At 36.8% G+C, this 15307-nt stretch overlaps 1 protein-coding gene across 1 annotated transcript; it reads right to left on the bottom strand.

Moving 5' to 3' along the window:
* Positions 1-14204: 14204 nt before the first annotated feature.
* On the bottom strand, positions 14205-14816 carry LOC145672717 (zinc finger BED domain-containing protein 5-like). Its single transcript, XM_081741891.1, has one exon. The coding sequence runs from the start codon at positions 14814-14816 to the stop codon at positions 14205-14207; it is 612 nt and encodes a 203-aa protein (XP_081598017.1).
* Between the last annotated feature and the right edge of the window lie 491 nt (positions 14817-15307).

Here is a 15307-nt window from a genome sequence, read left to right as displayed (position 1 = left end):
ATAAAAAATTATGTAAATAATAAGAAATTAAAATGTAAATAAGTAATAAAAATAAAAAATGTTTTCTTTTAGAAAATTTGTCTATATGTTTATAAACTATATCATCATTCTTTTTCAATTTTTTCTTGTTAAACATTATAAAATATTTTTGAAATGAATGAGTACCAATAATATGATGCAAAATGAATAAAACAAAATATCCACAGAACACAGAACCATCGAGCTGATATGCTTGATTATTTATAAAATGTATTTTAGTATTTTTTGATAAAAAGTTTTTTATTTCCCTAGGTATATCCATAGTAAGACCATCAAAGTAATATCCATGCTTTTCATCGATATACACTGCAACGCGATGTGATCCACTTGAATCAGATTTACCGAGATTAATCACAAGTGCAGCAGGTGGTTCTACTGTTACAGGAAGTCTGTCAAATGGGTAAATCCCAGTAACACTTGCATCATTTACTTTAGCAGCTTGTAACACTTTTAACAGCTCGTCACTATACATGATGAAGATTATATTTAATCGTACTAGGTATGTAATTATCAGTTATTCACATGTAAAACTGTCAAAGTTTCACATATTCACTATACACTAAAATCCTACATTGTCCGAAGCGATGTTTCTTATGCGTACACTAGTGAACATGAAAACTTAATGAAGTATACTTTGGACAATATTTCTCCTAAATTTGTAACATTTCTTTGAAGAAATTCTTGAAGAAAACACTTTCTAGTTATTCCGTAATAGGATGGAGAGTTTTGCACTTTTGTTGGAAATTCGAAGTGCGGAAAAGGTGCCATTAGAGGCACCGACCTTACTGATTTTTTTTTATTTGGACATCCCCTTACCCTGCTCCAACGGAGTTAAAGATTTGTTTGGTTAGGCAACACGCACAACAGCAATTACAAAAAGGCTATTTGTGGTCGTTTTTAGAGTTACCCGATGGCTATAATACAATTATTTTATTAAAAGAAAATTGTAGCAATGACAGTAAAGAATTTCAAAATGTTTATGAGTCAAAGTAAAGCAATATTAGCTCAGTTGTTGGAATTAATGTACAGGGTTGGTTAGTAATGCCTGGATTTGGGCCCAAGTTTTTTAGATTTGGGCCTGGAAATTTTCCTTTCACTATTCTAGATCTTTAGCTTCCTCTTTTAACTCCCAATATTTTCTCCTATCTTTCAAATCATCGATCACCTGTGTTCTTCCTATTCCTCACTTCCCTTCCAAGCTTTTTCTATTCTTCGCAAGATGTGTCCAATCCAATTGGCCTTTCTATGAGGGATGGTGGCTAGAAGTGTCCTTTTCTTTCCTATTTGTTTTAAAACATCTTCGGTTGTTGCTTTCTCCATTTTAAATTTTATACTAAACATCTGATCGCGTTCATTAAGTAAACGATTTACAAAACAAGTTTTACCAATCGTTCAAGGACCAGGAATTAAAATAGTGGAGGATGTTGAAACTTTAACATCTTACACTCAAATGAATATATACAATAGAGCATTTGCTTTATATATACACTCACTGGGATATAGGAATATTAAAGCTTGAAACAACTAGTCTTAGCATTGAGTTTCCATAGGAAATTTTAATATTTTCATAATCTACGATTTTTCTGAGTTTTCACACAAAACGAAATAATTGATATAATCACACTCATAAAGTGTACTTATGAGCTTCTGTAGGAAGGAAACCAATAAGACGATGAAAATAAATTAGGAATAAATTAAGAATAAATAAGAAATAAATTAAGAAAAATTTGGAATAAATTTTAGGATGTTCAGAGCACAGCTGTTCCAGAGACTTTCTATGGGAGGCGATCCGTGAAACAAGAGAAATTCATAAATCACATTCACTCGTTCGTAGGCCCATAACCGTGAGATATACTTGCCCGTTTTCCTATATGTTCATCGTTAGTCACGTCATGTTCGTCAATACGTGTACGTTTTTGTTGACCTCTCGGTGTCATTTTGTCTCTACAGATAAAGATGCGAAAAACCGGTCTACGCATGATACTATTTGGATTTAGTTATTATGGAGTCTAATTCTCCAGATACTAATTTATAGAAACTGAAAGCTAATTTTCTCAGAGGTCCTATTTAGTGTTATCCCCCTAATTTTGAAAATATCTCTTAAACATTTATTAGCCTCATACCGAAATTTATAGCACCTAAACCGATAAAGGTTGTAAACTCCCAACCTTCTGGTATTTCATCTGTTTATCGCCCAAATAGTTTCCTAGTTATAACAAAAGCTCCTTATCTTTTTTCTGTAGGTACTGACGCTGTCAGTGTCATAGTAGATTGCTCTATCTGGTCCTGAGGTGGTCAGTAGTTCGTACACCTTAAGTCTAGCCTATGAATTAATAAATGCGGCTAGTATTACATTGGGAAACGGTAACGGTACGTTTTCAGTTTCAATGTCTCTAATTGATACATCAAGTAGAACCACACTTTGAATTTCATACCTTGCCATCGTTAAGTACCTAAGAAATGTTGTTTCATCATTAGCAACCCTTTGTGGCATGTCTGTGCGTTGCCCTCATTTGCCATATAATGAATTGAGGTATAATTTTGCACATTGTCTCAATTCCAGGTTCATCCTAACATTATTATAATTCAGCTGAATGCCTTCATAGATATAATATTCCTCGATATAGTTATGTTTGTTTTCTTCCGTTTTACTATAAGCGGTAAGACCAGAGACTTACTTCTTCATCTGAAGGAAGGAATTCACATAAGTCCCGAACAGACCGCCCGAATTCCCTTCTTCAGGATCCATTAGTTCGAATGCCCGTATTTCGTGCATATCGAGTATTCTGTAACCTTTTTGAAGAGCAAGGTGTAACTCTGGAGCACACTCAGAAACATTAGGAGTACAATCGTTAGTGTTCTCTTCTACAGATGTACTGCAAAGAATAAAGAGTAATCGGCCTCCCCAACGTATGGGAGAATTGGAAAATAGAGATCTTTTGCAGGCAAGATGGTGCATTTCACTATACCGTGAATACTTTCCACATCCTGAAAGCCCAGCCCGTATGTATTTTGGTGAATTAAAGGGCACAGGTTTAAGTGCCATATCCCAAGGATAAAGAATCGTAATATCTTGATATTGAATTCGTTCATCACTCGTACAATTCACGTAAAAACAAGAAACTTCCGTACGGCCGCCGTTGTAACATTTCTTGAGAATAAGGAAATCAGAAAGATTTGCACAACGTTCTTGAATAAATCTTCCTACTTTATTCGTCTTTACCTTGTTATCCCAAGAATATTCCCATACTTGTTAAAGTTTATACCAACAGGTTTCAGGAACCTACGGTGCGCCATGGTTTGCTCATATAGTTTTTCCATCGTATTGTACGAGTCATGAGCGTCGTGCAGAATGGCGTCAGCGTTGAAAGGGTAACAAAGTTTAGAGGTATGATATTAGCACCCATAAAAGTCGAAGGCAGCGCTGAGTCATTCGTGCCATACGTCGATCTTGTACCTACCAGTCTACTTTTCCCCATCTTTTAGCACGTTCAATTTCTATCCTTAATTGGTCTTCAGATACGTAAGCCATTGTACAGCTTTAGTACTTTACTTGGTCTTATGATGGAAACCCAACGCAGGAATTACAGGAATAGTATTCTTAGGTAAGTGCAAGGTAAGATATCTGCGCATCACAAGACTTGCAATGGTAATGAGGTGATAAAACATTGTAAACCCTCTGTTTTCTCTTCGATAATGTCGCTAAATTTGATTAGCGCTTGTTAGAATTCCTACATCATTTTCGCAATAGAACAGCATTCGTCGTCGGCAATTCAAACCCTGCTATGTGACATTTTCGGTTGTTTCAAGATAATAGTATTATCTGGTGCAGCTTTTAGACTCTTTTAGACTCTCTAATTTATTATTACTTGAGAAGGTATCTAGTTACTTGCAGCATCAAATATTACTTATAACATCACTTTTATAAAGCGAAAAATATAACCAGGATACTGTTTTTCATTTCTTCTGAAAAATTTATAAAAATGCATATAGCAGGTTTTGAATTGCCGGCGACGATTTCCTTCTGTAGTTTGAACTCTTCGCCACTTTCCACACGTTCTTGGTGGCAGGCTTCTAATTGTTCTCTTTGTTCAGTTGGAAGCGAATTCGGTCATAGAACTCAAGCGCTCGATACCGACCGCCATAATTTTGATTTTCGTCAATATAAAACAGATATGGAAAACCTCCCTTCTTTAAATCTTGACTAAGGCCTAAGGTTTTCGGTAATTATGATAACTCCGAGAAACAGAAATGAATCACGGAAGATACGACTGCCAATACTTAAAAATCTTCTGATCCTGGATAAGAACACTATGAACAATATGCTGCTCATCTATTAGATTTCTAAGGCAGAAGAGGCCATTGTATCACCTCGAATTATGCACCAAAGCAACTATTTTCTGAAAGACCGGACGCTCTACTAACATCTGGTTAATAAAGGCCGTCACCGTCTTATAAGATAACGATTTCCAACATTATCACCGCACGTTTTACAAGGCTCATCGATGCCCTTCCTTATACAAGCGTGAGAAACCTGGCAACAACAGACCAGTACAACTTCGAGTTCCCTTTCACAGCGGCCATTCGGCGGCTTCAACATTGTCACATGATAGATTATGCTCATAAACCTATTAATATGAACAGGCCACTGTCGCTGAACAAAACATGTGTAGTTTATATCAACATGCATACGACACGAACAGAAATGTTCAAAATACACGTGATCAGATTTTCTAAGTCTGTTATAAAACATGGCACCACAATCGATGCAAACCTTAACATTATCGCATACAGATCTACCCGCTTTATTACGCTTCTCATGGTTCTCAGAACATACACCCTCAGCAAACTCTATTGCATATGTTGCATTTAATTTTTTTCAATGTAATCGCGTTCGTACCTATGTTTGCAAAAAGAACATTGAGTTTCACACTTGTGTTTACCTGACATTTCATCATAAGCTTCCAAACACTAATAACAGTATTTCCGATCCTTGAGGAATGTTCTATTGATCAACAGTGTTACCTCTTTGATAGTAGATAAAAAACTTATTTTCTGCAGGCTCTTCCGGTTAACGAACTATACATTCCCTGTTATTCATTTCATGTTCCTTATAAATTACGATTTGACACTCCCTTTCAAATAGGATTGGAAAATATCAAAATCTCTAGTCACAGCCTCCCTTAGTTTGAACGTTAGCTCCTGCTATTTTGCAGAGTACTTCTGCCTTAATAAGCCATGTATTGCCGTCTTTTCTTTTAAAGTTATACAAATCATCTGTGCCGTGGAGCTTTACTTGGCCACATACTATTGCAAAAGAAAGGAAATAGATATTCTTATTTTCTATATGTAAGAAACTCTTTTCCAAATAAGATTGATACTTTGAATATTTCTTAATGGCACTCATTGCATTATTTCCTCTCCTGCCAACCATACTGTCGGCAATGCGAAATCGAAACAGTACTCTGTGCCCCAAAAGAATCACCTTATTTGAATTTAATACACGTTCGATTGTGGTGTGGTGACCGTTCTAGCACAGAAATTGCATTTTCTTCTCCATGAAATATACACAGGCTTGTTGCTTGTACTATTAGTAATATCTATGTACAGCTCGATATAATTCGAGGGGCGTGCATTGGAGATCATACGTTCCAACGCAAACTCTATTAAACTTTCGATATAAGCCTCGGGTCATCAATATTTGTTTCATCACCCACAGGTCTGACGGCAACTTTATGGCCCGTAAGATGAAACTTACGAAACCTTGTTCTCCTATCTCTTGCAACTTTGAACTTACAATTCCTTTGATTTTGTCCACCATTATTATTATTATTACTACTACTATTACTTGTATTACAACTACTATTACCACTTGAACTATTACTGTTATGGCCATGCTTAACCATTGTTGGAACAAACACATATGAAGGGCCAGGCTGAGGAGAAAAATGTTTCACAGTCATGATCATTCTCTACACAGTGTTCAGGGGCATTGCACACAGATTTTCTCCCAGGACCTGTTGCGTGGATGTAACCACAGCGTTATCCTCATTTTAAATCATTCTCCCAGTTTCTTCAACTGATATGTCAACGGAAGTTAAATTGCATATCGCATCTAATTGATCTAAAAATCTAAATATTCATCAGTTAATTCATTTATATTATTATGACCGAAGTTACGATTTACTTGGAGTCATGACTTTGGCATTATTTTCAGATGGGATTAAGCATTCTGCCGAAACAAACCGTGTTTCAAAGTGAAAAAGTTCGATAGCTCAGTATCTTTTTTCTGTCCACCTCACCTTCCCCACAGGATAATAAATATAAGAAAGAACATAAATTTCCGTTTCCAGAAGTCCAACAGTAACATAGAAATAACGTTTTTTTAATCTTTGTCAGAATTATTCAACTAAGTACGTACAGAATGCTTGAAAAGATCATTAAGTCAGTTTCAAAATGAATACCAAACTTGGTGATAAAATAAAGTACTCAATTTCCAGTGAAACTGAAAAGTTCCGAGACACATCAAGGATCATGTCAAAAGTTTAACGCACACCCTATCTTCCCGCGTGGTTCGATTGCAAATTCGGTAGTACTAATCTGAAATCCATTATAATAAACCTAGCAGGAAGTGTAGGTCATACCTTCCATTCCAGACTACTAATGCGAACTGAACAAAGCAAAGGAAAAATAAAATATATAGAAAAGCCAGAAAGAAAAATTGAATGAGTCTTATTTTACTACTAAATTTCCATCAGAAAGAACCTACATTAAAAGTCTAAATTTTATCATAATGAAAAGTTACAAATGTTTAAAACGAAAATTGGATGTTGGTTCCTTACAGACGTAGCAAATATTGCATATTTCGCATTTCATAGTGTATAAAACAAATTGAAGAATTATAAGATGGAAATGAATTTTGTGTCAAAGTAATATAAATATAATCTCTCTTGAAATAACCATAACTGGACCATTTTCTAGTCATTTCTGAACATTTGTCTGTTCCGAACATCCACCTTCGATTTCACCAACTGCGGATATAACGTACTCGCAATGATAGATGGAACACATTAGAGCTGAAACGGGTCACCGTAGTGACACGGTGATTTGATTGAGATTCGGTATCCCACAGAAAAAAGAGACTGCGTATTTCCTTGACATAGAGTGTGTGTTTGTGCGAGAGAGAGATAGAAGAGAAAGACGCAACACACAAGAAAACGTCAAGAAAGATGGATACAGAGAAACAAGAATATAAATAATAAAACTACTTATCATTACTCTGTATGATGAATACTGAACACACTATTTATTCAGATCTTGGCCTTATAACTTTTTCAACCAACGTTGGTAGCGAATGTTTTATGAAAAAAGATAATATCTGATAGGGATTCGAACCGAGATTTTCCGTTTGAAAGTCTAGGACGGTAAAAATAGACCAGCGGTTACTCTACCAGAAAGATGTTTAACAGAAGGAATAGTATTTCTTTCTAAAAACAATAACATGAAAAGTGGCTATTACAGACCAATTAAGTGTTTCGAACTGTCCTAATACCCTCCATAGTTATTATATCCAAACCAACATTTATAAATCGTCTCTATCATGATACACGTGTTTGCTTCACACATTCTTACGGATTGCTCGTTTAATATGGGAAATCACTCTTCGATTCTTCACGATTGCTTTGTAAAAAACCTTATCTTGACCAGGATTTGAACCTACGTCTTGAACTTATGCTACTTGTAAATCCAGCACGTTACTCCTACACTACTTACCACCTGAAACTACAACTCAAATCTTACTAAATTCAGTTCTGCTCTTTTGGACGAACCGGCGTCTTTCTGTAACTTTATTTACACCAAAGTGCAAGCCGAAAGTAATTTATTCGAAGACCTGGAGACAAATTAGTGCCCATTAATAAACGAAATAACATACAATCCAGGAAAAATTACAGAAATGATAACATATTATGCAGTAATTACGCCGTGCAAGTTCAAAGGTACACTAATAATAATAATAATAATAATAATAATGTGTTCAGCTTCATTGTGTAGTTGTCATTTCAACGAATAATATCAATATGCGGAGTCAATCTAACAAACGTTCTTTGCAGATTACGCAGTTGTTCCATTTACTCTTGCGTTTCCAGAAAATCCACGCTCGTGGTGTTTATCCACCATAGAGTCCGTATGACATTCGGTAGGATCGATGTTACGTATACATAAAAGTCGGGACTAGTAGTACATGTTATTGTCAAATAACCCAAGCTTGTGTGCAGCGTTACAAAAATATTTACTTACGTCTTGTGAGCGTGGACATAGGTTCAAGTAGTGTTTTAAACGGCTCTGCTCACGGCTGAGTCACCACTGAGCCGAGCCGAGAAGTGAGTCGAGCCAACAGTTCACCCAACTGAGGCGGCTCGAGCTCTCGGTTCAGTTAGGCGGAACCAAACCTAGCTGATGGCTCACTCCAACCGAGTCGGTTCTTGCTGATGGCTCACCTAAGCTGAGCCGAACCGAGCCAATGACTCAGGTGAACCGAGCCGAGCCGGTGGCTCAGGGGTTGAGCCGAGCCGGTTGGGAGCAACATCGTCCTGGTTAACACAAAGGAAAAATACAAGTTAGCATAGAAATATTTTGTTATTGATAAGTAGATGGAAGTAATAAAAGAAAACAAGTCTCTAGATAAACACAAAGGATTTCTTTAAAAAACTACATAGATGCTGTTACATGACCTTAACAATACTAATAGTTGTAGGCGTACTCGAAGTTTTACATATTTTTATTATTATTTCATTAGTTTTTAAATGATATTTACAATAGAGATCTAACTAGTGCAAACTGATTTAAGAGATTGATTTAACAAATCAGTTTCTAGAAACTCAAATATAAAACACTTTGTTTATCTTCATGTAATCCAACTTCGAAAATCGGGTTTTTGTTTTAACGTTTCGTACCAGGTAGTTAGCAAGTTTGATCACAAATTTATTTCATTGCAAAACAACTAATTATCTTTAATAAACTGCATGTAGTATTAAATTTATAATTGCAAAGGTTATGTCAAAATAACCAAATGATTTTGAAGTCTTATGTCCAAACTACTTATATATTGTATCAATTCTTTGCTTGTTACGTGAGCCCTCTATGGTTAAATGTATCACACACCTATGTTTGGCGCAGAAGTCCTCAGGTTTGTCTCTAGTGTGGGCTAAAGGAACACAGTCCTGGAGCTAGTTTCCATAATAAAAATAAAAATATAATAATGTTTCCTACAAGCAAGAAAAACCTCTCCGAAATAAGCATCTTTAACGGGTACAAGTTACTGCTGATTTGCCACGCGGGTGTATCACCCAATCGACCAACAACCAATTTCTACTGTTTCATTCTTAGTAATTTTTGGCCTATAAACTCTACCACAGCCTTTCCCAACTTTTTCCATACTGCGGCTCCCCTTTGCAGTCGCAATACATGTGAAGTACTCCTGCAATATGTACGGTTAGTGTTTATAGTTATAGTTTAGCGGTCCTGGGTTTCAAACCTGAGGTCGGAGACCTTGACTACGATGTTGGAAATATATATAAATAAATCCATTATGTAAACAAAGCTAAACCACAAAAGCCTATCCATTAAATATAAAAAAATACTTTTCTAGAAAAAATAAAATGTATTAACTTTAACAATTAACACGATAATAACACTGGTCAAGAAATTTTCACTTTTTATTTTTACAGAAACGAAAGTAGTCAATCTTTATCGATTTCAAGGCGCTGAACACGAAGATCACACCTAAAATTAGCTGGTAGCTCAGGGTTGCCAGTAAATGTGGAATTTACCTTAAAAATTCATGCTTTTCACATTTATTTTGTTAGGTTTTACTCAGGAACGTATGATTACGTCCCTATTTATCGTTGCGGAATGTGTTATACCTCTTTCTATCCGTCGATGACCGTACTTTCTGAAAATTTAACAATCATTCCGGGAACCGGTACCGTTGGGAAATTATATAGCCATATATTCGAAAATATCCCTTTTTAGAGGAAAATTCATTTTTTTATTTTTACTGGCAACCCTGCAATAGTACAATTATAATCTGTATTTGAAAAGTAACCTGTCAATATTGGGAATGTTTTCTGCAAATGTCGTCATGATCGAAGTGAGCCGAACCGTGAAAAAATATTATCCCTTCTACCGAAATGCCGAAATTTTACGTACCTTTACAACACGTACATTAAAAATGTAATATTGACTTCCGTATGTCGAACAAAACTATAGGACAATACATTCAGACAATGTAACTATCATTTCGGTAGTCTGTACTGGGGGATTTTATGTACTGAAATATTGCACGAAAATTCCTTCTGAAAAATTCCGACTTTTTTCTGCCTACAGCTGGCAATCCTGCAATAAATAACTGCGCTGGCAATCCTCGGATAAATATAATCATAAAATATCTGTTGACACCAACAATTTATATTCTATTCCCATCCACACAAAAAAGTTTTTCCCATGGGATGACCGTATTGTCAAGAAATTTCGAAAGGGTAAATGTCACACGTACTTAGGGAACAAATGAATTGCGTTGTTGTTATAATAGCAATATACAAAGAAGTGTAACAACGGTTTTGCTGCCGTCGTTAAGCAAGTTGTACCTCTTGGATCTGGCAACATTGCGTAAAGCTCACTCATGTGCCCACGATCCAATCACCTAATCATTGCACAGGCTGAAACTTGTTGGCGGCGTGCGTGTGTGTGTCCGTGCTGTCTTTTACTGTACTGTAATGTGTCTTGGTTAAGAGATGGTTGGTGGTGAATGTATATACAGTAAAGTATTTGAATTAAACTGTGAGTGTTTGTGTTATTTGAACGAGTGTCGGTTTTCATGAAAATGCCCCGCACCTGCAAGAACAATCCTGATAACTTTTGTTATATTTGTGCAGACGCTATTTGTGGTAATAGAAGGCGACCACTTACTGATGCAGTAAGGAAAGCCTATTCATTGTATTTCGGTTGTCGAGTGGGAGACCAAGACAAAACTTGGGCTCCACACTTGTGTTGTACGTTGTGTTCTTCCGTACTAAATGCTTGGATGCATGGGAAAAACGTCTCCATGAAGTTGGGTGTGCCTGCTATTTGGCGTGAACCCACAAATCATGTGTTTGATTGCTATTTTTGTATGACACCGCCCTTGGAGAAAGGAATCAATACCAAAAGGAAGAGAAATATCGAATACCCTGACATTCCATCTGTAATTCCCCTGAGCCTCATGGACAAGGACTGCCAGTTCCTGTTCTCCCAAACGCAACATCAAGCAGTGATAGCGAGAATGCTGATCCTACACATCCAGCCGAAGAAGTGCATCCATCCACCAGTGTTGTTGATACTTCATTTACGCCATCTTCATCCAGCAAAACACACAAAATCACACAACGTGAACTCAGTGATCTGATTAGCGATTTAGACCTCCCGAAGTGTAAAGCTGAAGTGTTAACCTCACGACTGTAGCAGTGGAACCTTCTAGCTGAAACAGTGCGAGTGTCAGTTTTTCGGGATCGTCAGAAAGAACTTGAGAACCATTTCAGTAATGAAGGTGACATTACATTCTGCAGTCATGTTGAAGGTTTGTTTCATGACCTACATATTTCATACAAACCGGACGAGTGGAGACTATTCATAGATGGTTCCAAAACAAGCCTGAAGGGTGTACTGTTACATAATAATAACGAAAGACCGTCCATCCCTGTCGCATATGCTGCTTTAGCGAAAGAAACGTACACTACGTTGAAATCTGTTGTACGCGTCATTAGTTACAATCAGCATGAATGGCTAGTATGTGGAGATTTCAAAGTAATTTCGGTTTTGTTGGGTTTGCAAGGAGGTTATACTAAGTATTGTTGTTATATATGTGAGTGGGACAGTCGCGCAAGAGATAAACACTATACACAAAAGGAGTAGCCTTTAAGAACAGCTCTCATTCCTGGCTCAAAAAATATTGTCAATGAACCTCTAGTGAACCCTCAGAAAATTGTTCTCCCACCACTGTATGTTAAGTTGGGACTTATGACAGCGTTTGTAAAGGCAGCGATCACGAATGAAACAGCATTCGGATATTTGTGCATGAAGTTTCCACAATTAAGTACAGAGTAGATCAAACAGAGAATATTCATTGGTCCACAGATACGCCAGCTCCTAAATGACCCTGACTTTGAGGCCACTCTAATACCTGATCAGCTGCATGCATGGCGTTGTTTCCGTAATTTGACCACATTGTTCTTGGGAAACAAGAGAGCCGACAATTACAGGGACCTTGTGGATGAATTAACTCATGCTTATCAAAACATTGGCTGCAACATGACACTGAAAATGCACTTTCTTCACTCACACCTCGATGTCTTCCCATAGAACTGTGGTGCCTTCAGTGATGAACACGGCGAAAAATTTCAGAGGGATATTTCTCTCATGGAACATCGATACACGGGTCGGTGGACAGCTTCAATGTTGGCTGACTTCTGCTGGACGCTACAGTGGGATGCTCCAGACACAACCTACAAGAGGAAGGCAAAGAAACGGCGCATTCATTGAACGTGAGGGCATTCATTTATCCTAGGCAATAAATTTGTGTACAATTTACTTTTGTGCAGCAATAATGAAGGTCCGAGGACCAATTTATTTTTTTGGCCAAAAATGTAGTAGACAGGGGAAATTTGCGGTATTTCAGTTTAAAGGATAATATTTATTCTCGGTTCGGTCTTCTTGATGGCACATAATGTTACCAGTCTTAGAATAACTTTTCCGGCATTCTTTCCAGTTATTTATTGCAGGAATGAAAGATGTAGGCAGAAAAAAGTCGGAATTTTGCAGAAAGGGAATTTTTCGTGCAATATTTCAGTACATAAAATCCACCACCCCAGTACGGACTACCGAAATGATAGTTACATTGTCTGAATGTATTGTCCTATAGTTCTGTTTGGCATACGGAAGTCAATATTACATTTTTAATATACATGTTGTAAAGGTACGTAAAATTTCGGCATTTCGGTAGAAGGAATATTTTTTTTTACAGTTCGGCTCGCTTCGATCATGACATTTGCAGAAAACATTCCCAATATTGACAGGTTACTTTTCAAATATAAATTATAATTTTATTATTGCAGGGTTGCCAGTAAAAATAAAAAACGGATTTTCTTCCAAAAAAGGGATATTTTCGAATATATGGGTATATAATTTCCCAACGGTACCGGTTACCGGAATGATTAAATTTTCAGAAAGTACGGTCATCGACGAATAAAGAGAGTTATAACACATTCCGCAACGATAAATAGGGACGTAATTATACGTTCCTGAGCAAAACCTAACAAAATAAATGTGAAAAACATGAATTTTTTAGGTAAATTCCACATTTACTGGCAACCCTGAGCTACCAGCTAATTTTAAGTGTGATATTCGTGTTCAGCGCCTCGAAATCTATAAAGATTGGCTACTTTCGTTTCTGTAAAAAAAATCCACTGTAGACCAGTGTAAGTGTATGACTTACCGAGGTATACAACTTCAGTCAATGTGATGATTGGTGTTGTCTTTCAGCCACTAACTTAGAAATGTCATTATCAAACGAGGAAACTTTTAAGTGAAGATTGACCTCAGCATTTAGTCTATTCTTGTACTTATTCTTTAGATAAGAAAGAGCAGAAAACGTTGATTCACAAAAGTATGTCGTGGCAAACCACAAATCAGATACTATGAAGGATGAATACTTCATTTCCATAACGGAATCACACGAAAGTTACAACAAGTGATCTTCGTTGTTTGGCAACTCATTTTCCGTCTCTAGGAAAGGATTTTTTACCCATTCCAGTTTTTCTTTGTTCAATGGGAAATATTACCTGAATATTAAGGCAATGGTTTCTAAATGCTGTTTCATGTTCATAACAACATCAGAAGGAAGATCTTCAGTTGTTGACAAGAAATCGCTACTGGAAGAGAATCACATTGTTTTTTGTCTAGGTGGTGGGACTAAACATTTAGTTTGTTGATTGTTGCTTCAATCTTGCTTTGGACCATAAATATAGTAACACTTTTGCCTTGAAGGCTTGTATTTAGGGAGTTTGAAAAGCTGGAAATATCTTACATATATACTAGAATTGAGAGCCAAGTGAAATCGTTCAGAGGGCAACTCAATTCAAAAAAAATAACCTCATTTCATCGCAGAGGTCGAAAAGACGAGTCAAGTCTCTTCCACGGGATAACCATCGAATTTCGGAATGTAGCAAGAAGTATTGTTGGTCATTCCCCATTTCATTGCGTACTGCATTGAATAATCGAGAGTTACGAGGACAAGACTTGATATAATTCACAATTTTCACTGCATCGTCCAGAACACTTTTCATATTGTATGGCATATCACATGAAGCTAATGTTTCTCTGTTGATATTAGAGCGGGTCAATTTCGCTAACGGAGCAACCGATTGCATGCGTACTAGCAGTACTTTATGTTTGCCAATCATTGCTCGAGCACCGTCTGTGCTAATGCCAACACAACGTGACCATTCTATGTGATTCTCCACCATAAAAGAATTAAGAATTTCGAGCATAGCTTCTGCCGTTGTGTGAAGCGGGAGCTGTTTACAGAACAAAAGGTCTTCTGGTATGGTATTGTCGTGTTCATATCTGACAAAAACTAATAAATTTGGTTTACCAGAAACGTCCGTACTTTCATCCAGTTGGAAAGTGAAGTATTCACTGTCCATCACTCGTGCTATTAACATGAGATGTACATTTCCAGCCATTTCTTCGATTCTTCTTTTGATGGTATTCTTACATAATGAAATTGAAGACAACTCGTTTGATATTTTTCCCCAAACATTAACCGTGTCATCACTTTGGCAGCTAGAAGAACCAACTCTTCAGTTGTGTGAGATAGTCCTTTTTTCGCAATTAATAAAGATACTTCATAAGAAGCCACCACTGCCTTTTCATTATTTTGTCCAGAGGAAACGTCCTTACAGGGTTCATTATGAAAGTAATGAGCATTGCTTTAGAAAAACTGTTTTATTGTTCCGATTGTTACAAATTTTTAAAATTCCTCAAAATACGCTCCTTCTGCATCGATACACTTCTGGAGACGTGTTTTCCACGCCTGGAAAGCATCTTTAAAGTCCTCGGCTGGAATGGCTTTTAAAAACCTTGTAACATGTGCTTGAATGTTCTGCAGGGAGTCCCAATGTTTTCCTTTGAGGTGTCTCTTCAAACGGGGAAAGAAAAGTCACTAGGAGCCAGG

This window comes from Thermobia domestica, chromosome 16 (genome assembly GCF_964235325.1).
Source record: "Thermobia domestica chromosome 16, izTheDome1.hap1.1, whole genome shotgun sequence".
Taxonomy (NCBI): Eukaryota; Metazoa; Arthropoda; class Insecta; order Zygentoma; family Lepismatidae; genus Thermobia; species Thermobia domestica.
The sequence above is the reverse complement of the archived record's forward strand: the minus strand, read 5'-3'. Positions and strand labels throughout refer to the sequence as shown.

Coding starts and splice junctions, on each gene's coding strand:
- LOC145672717 (XM_081741891.1), bottom strand. CDS start 14,816: ATGGCTGGAAATGTACATCTCATGTTAATAGCACGAGTGATGGACAGT.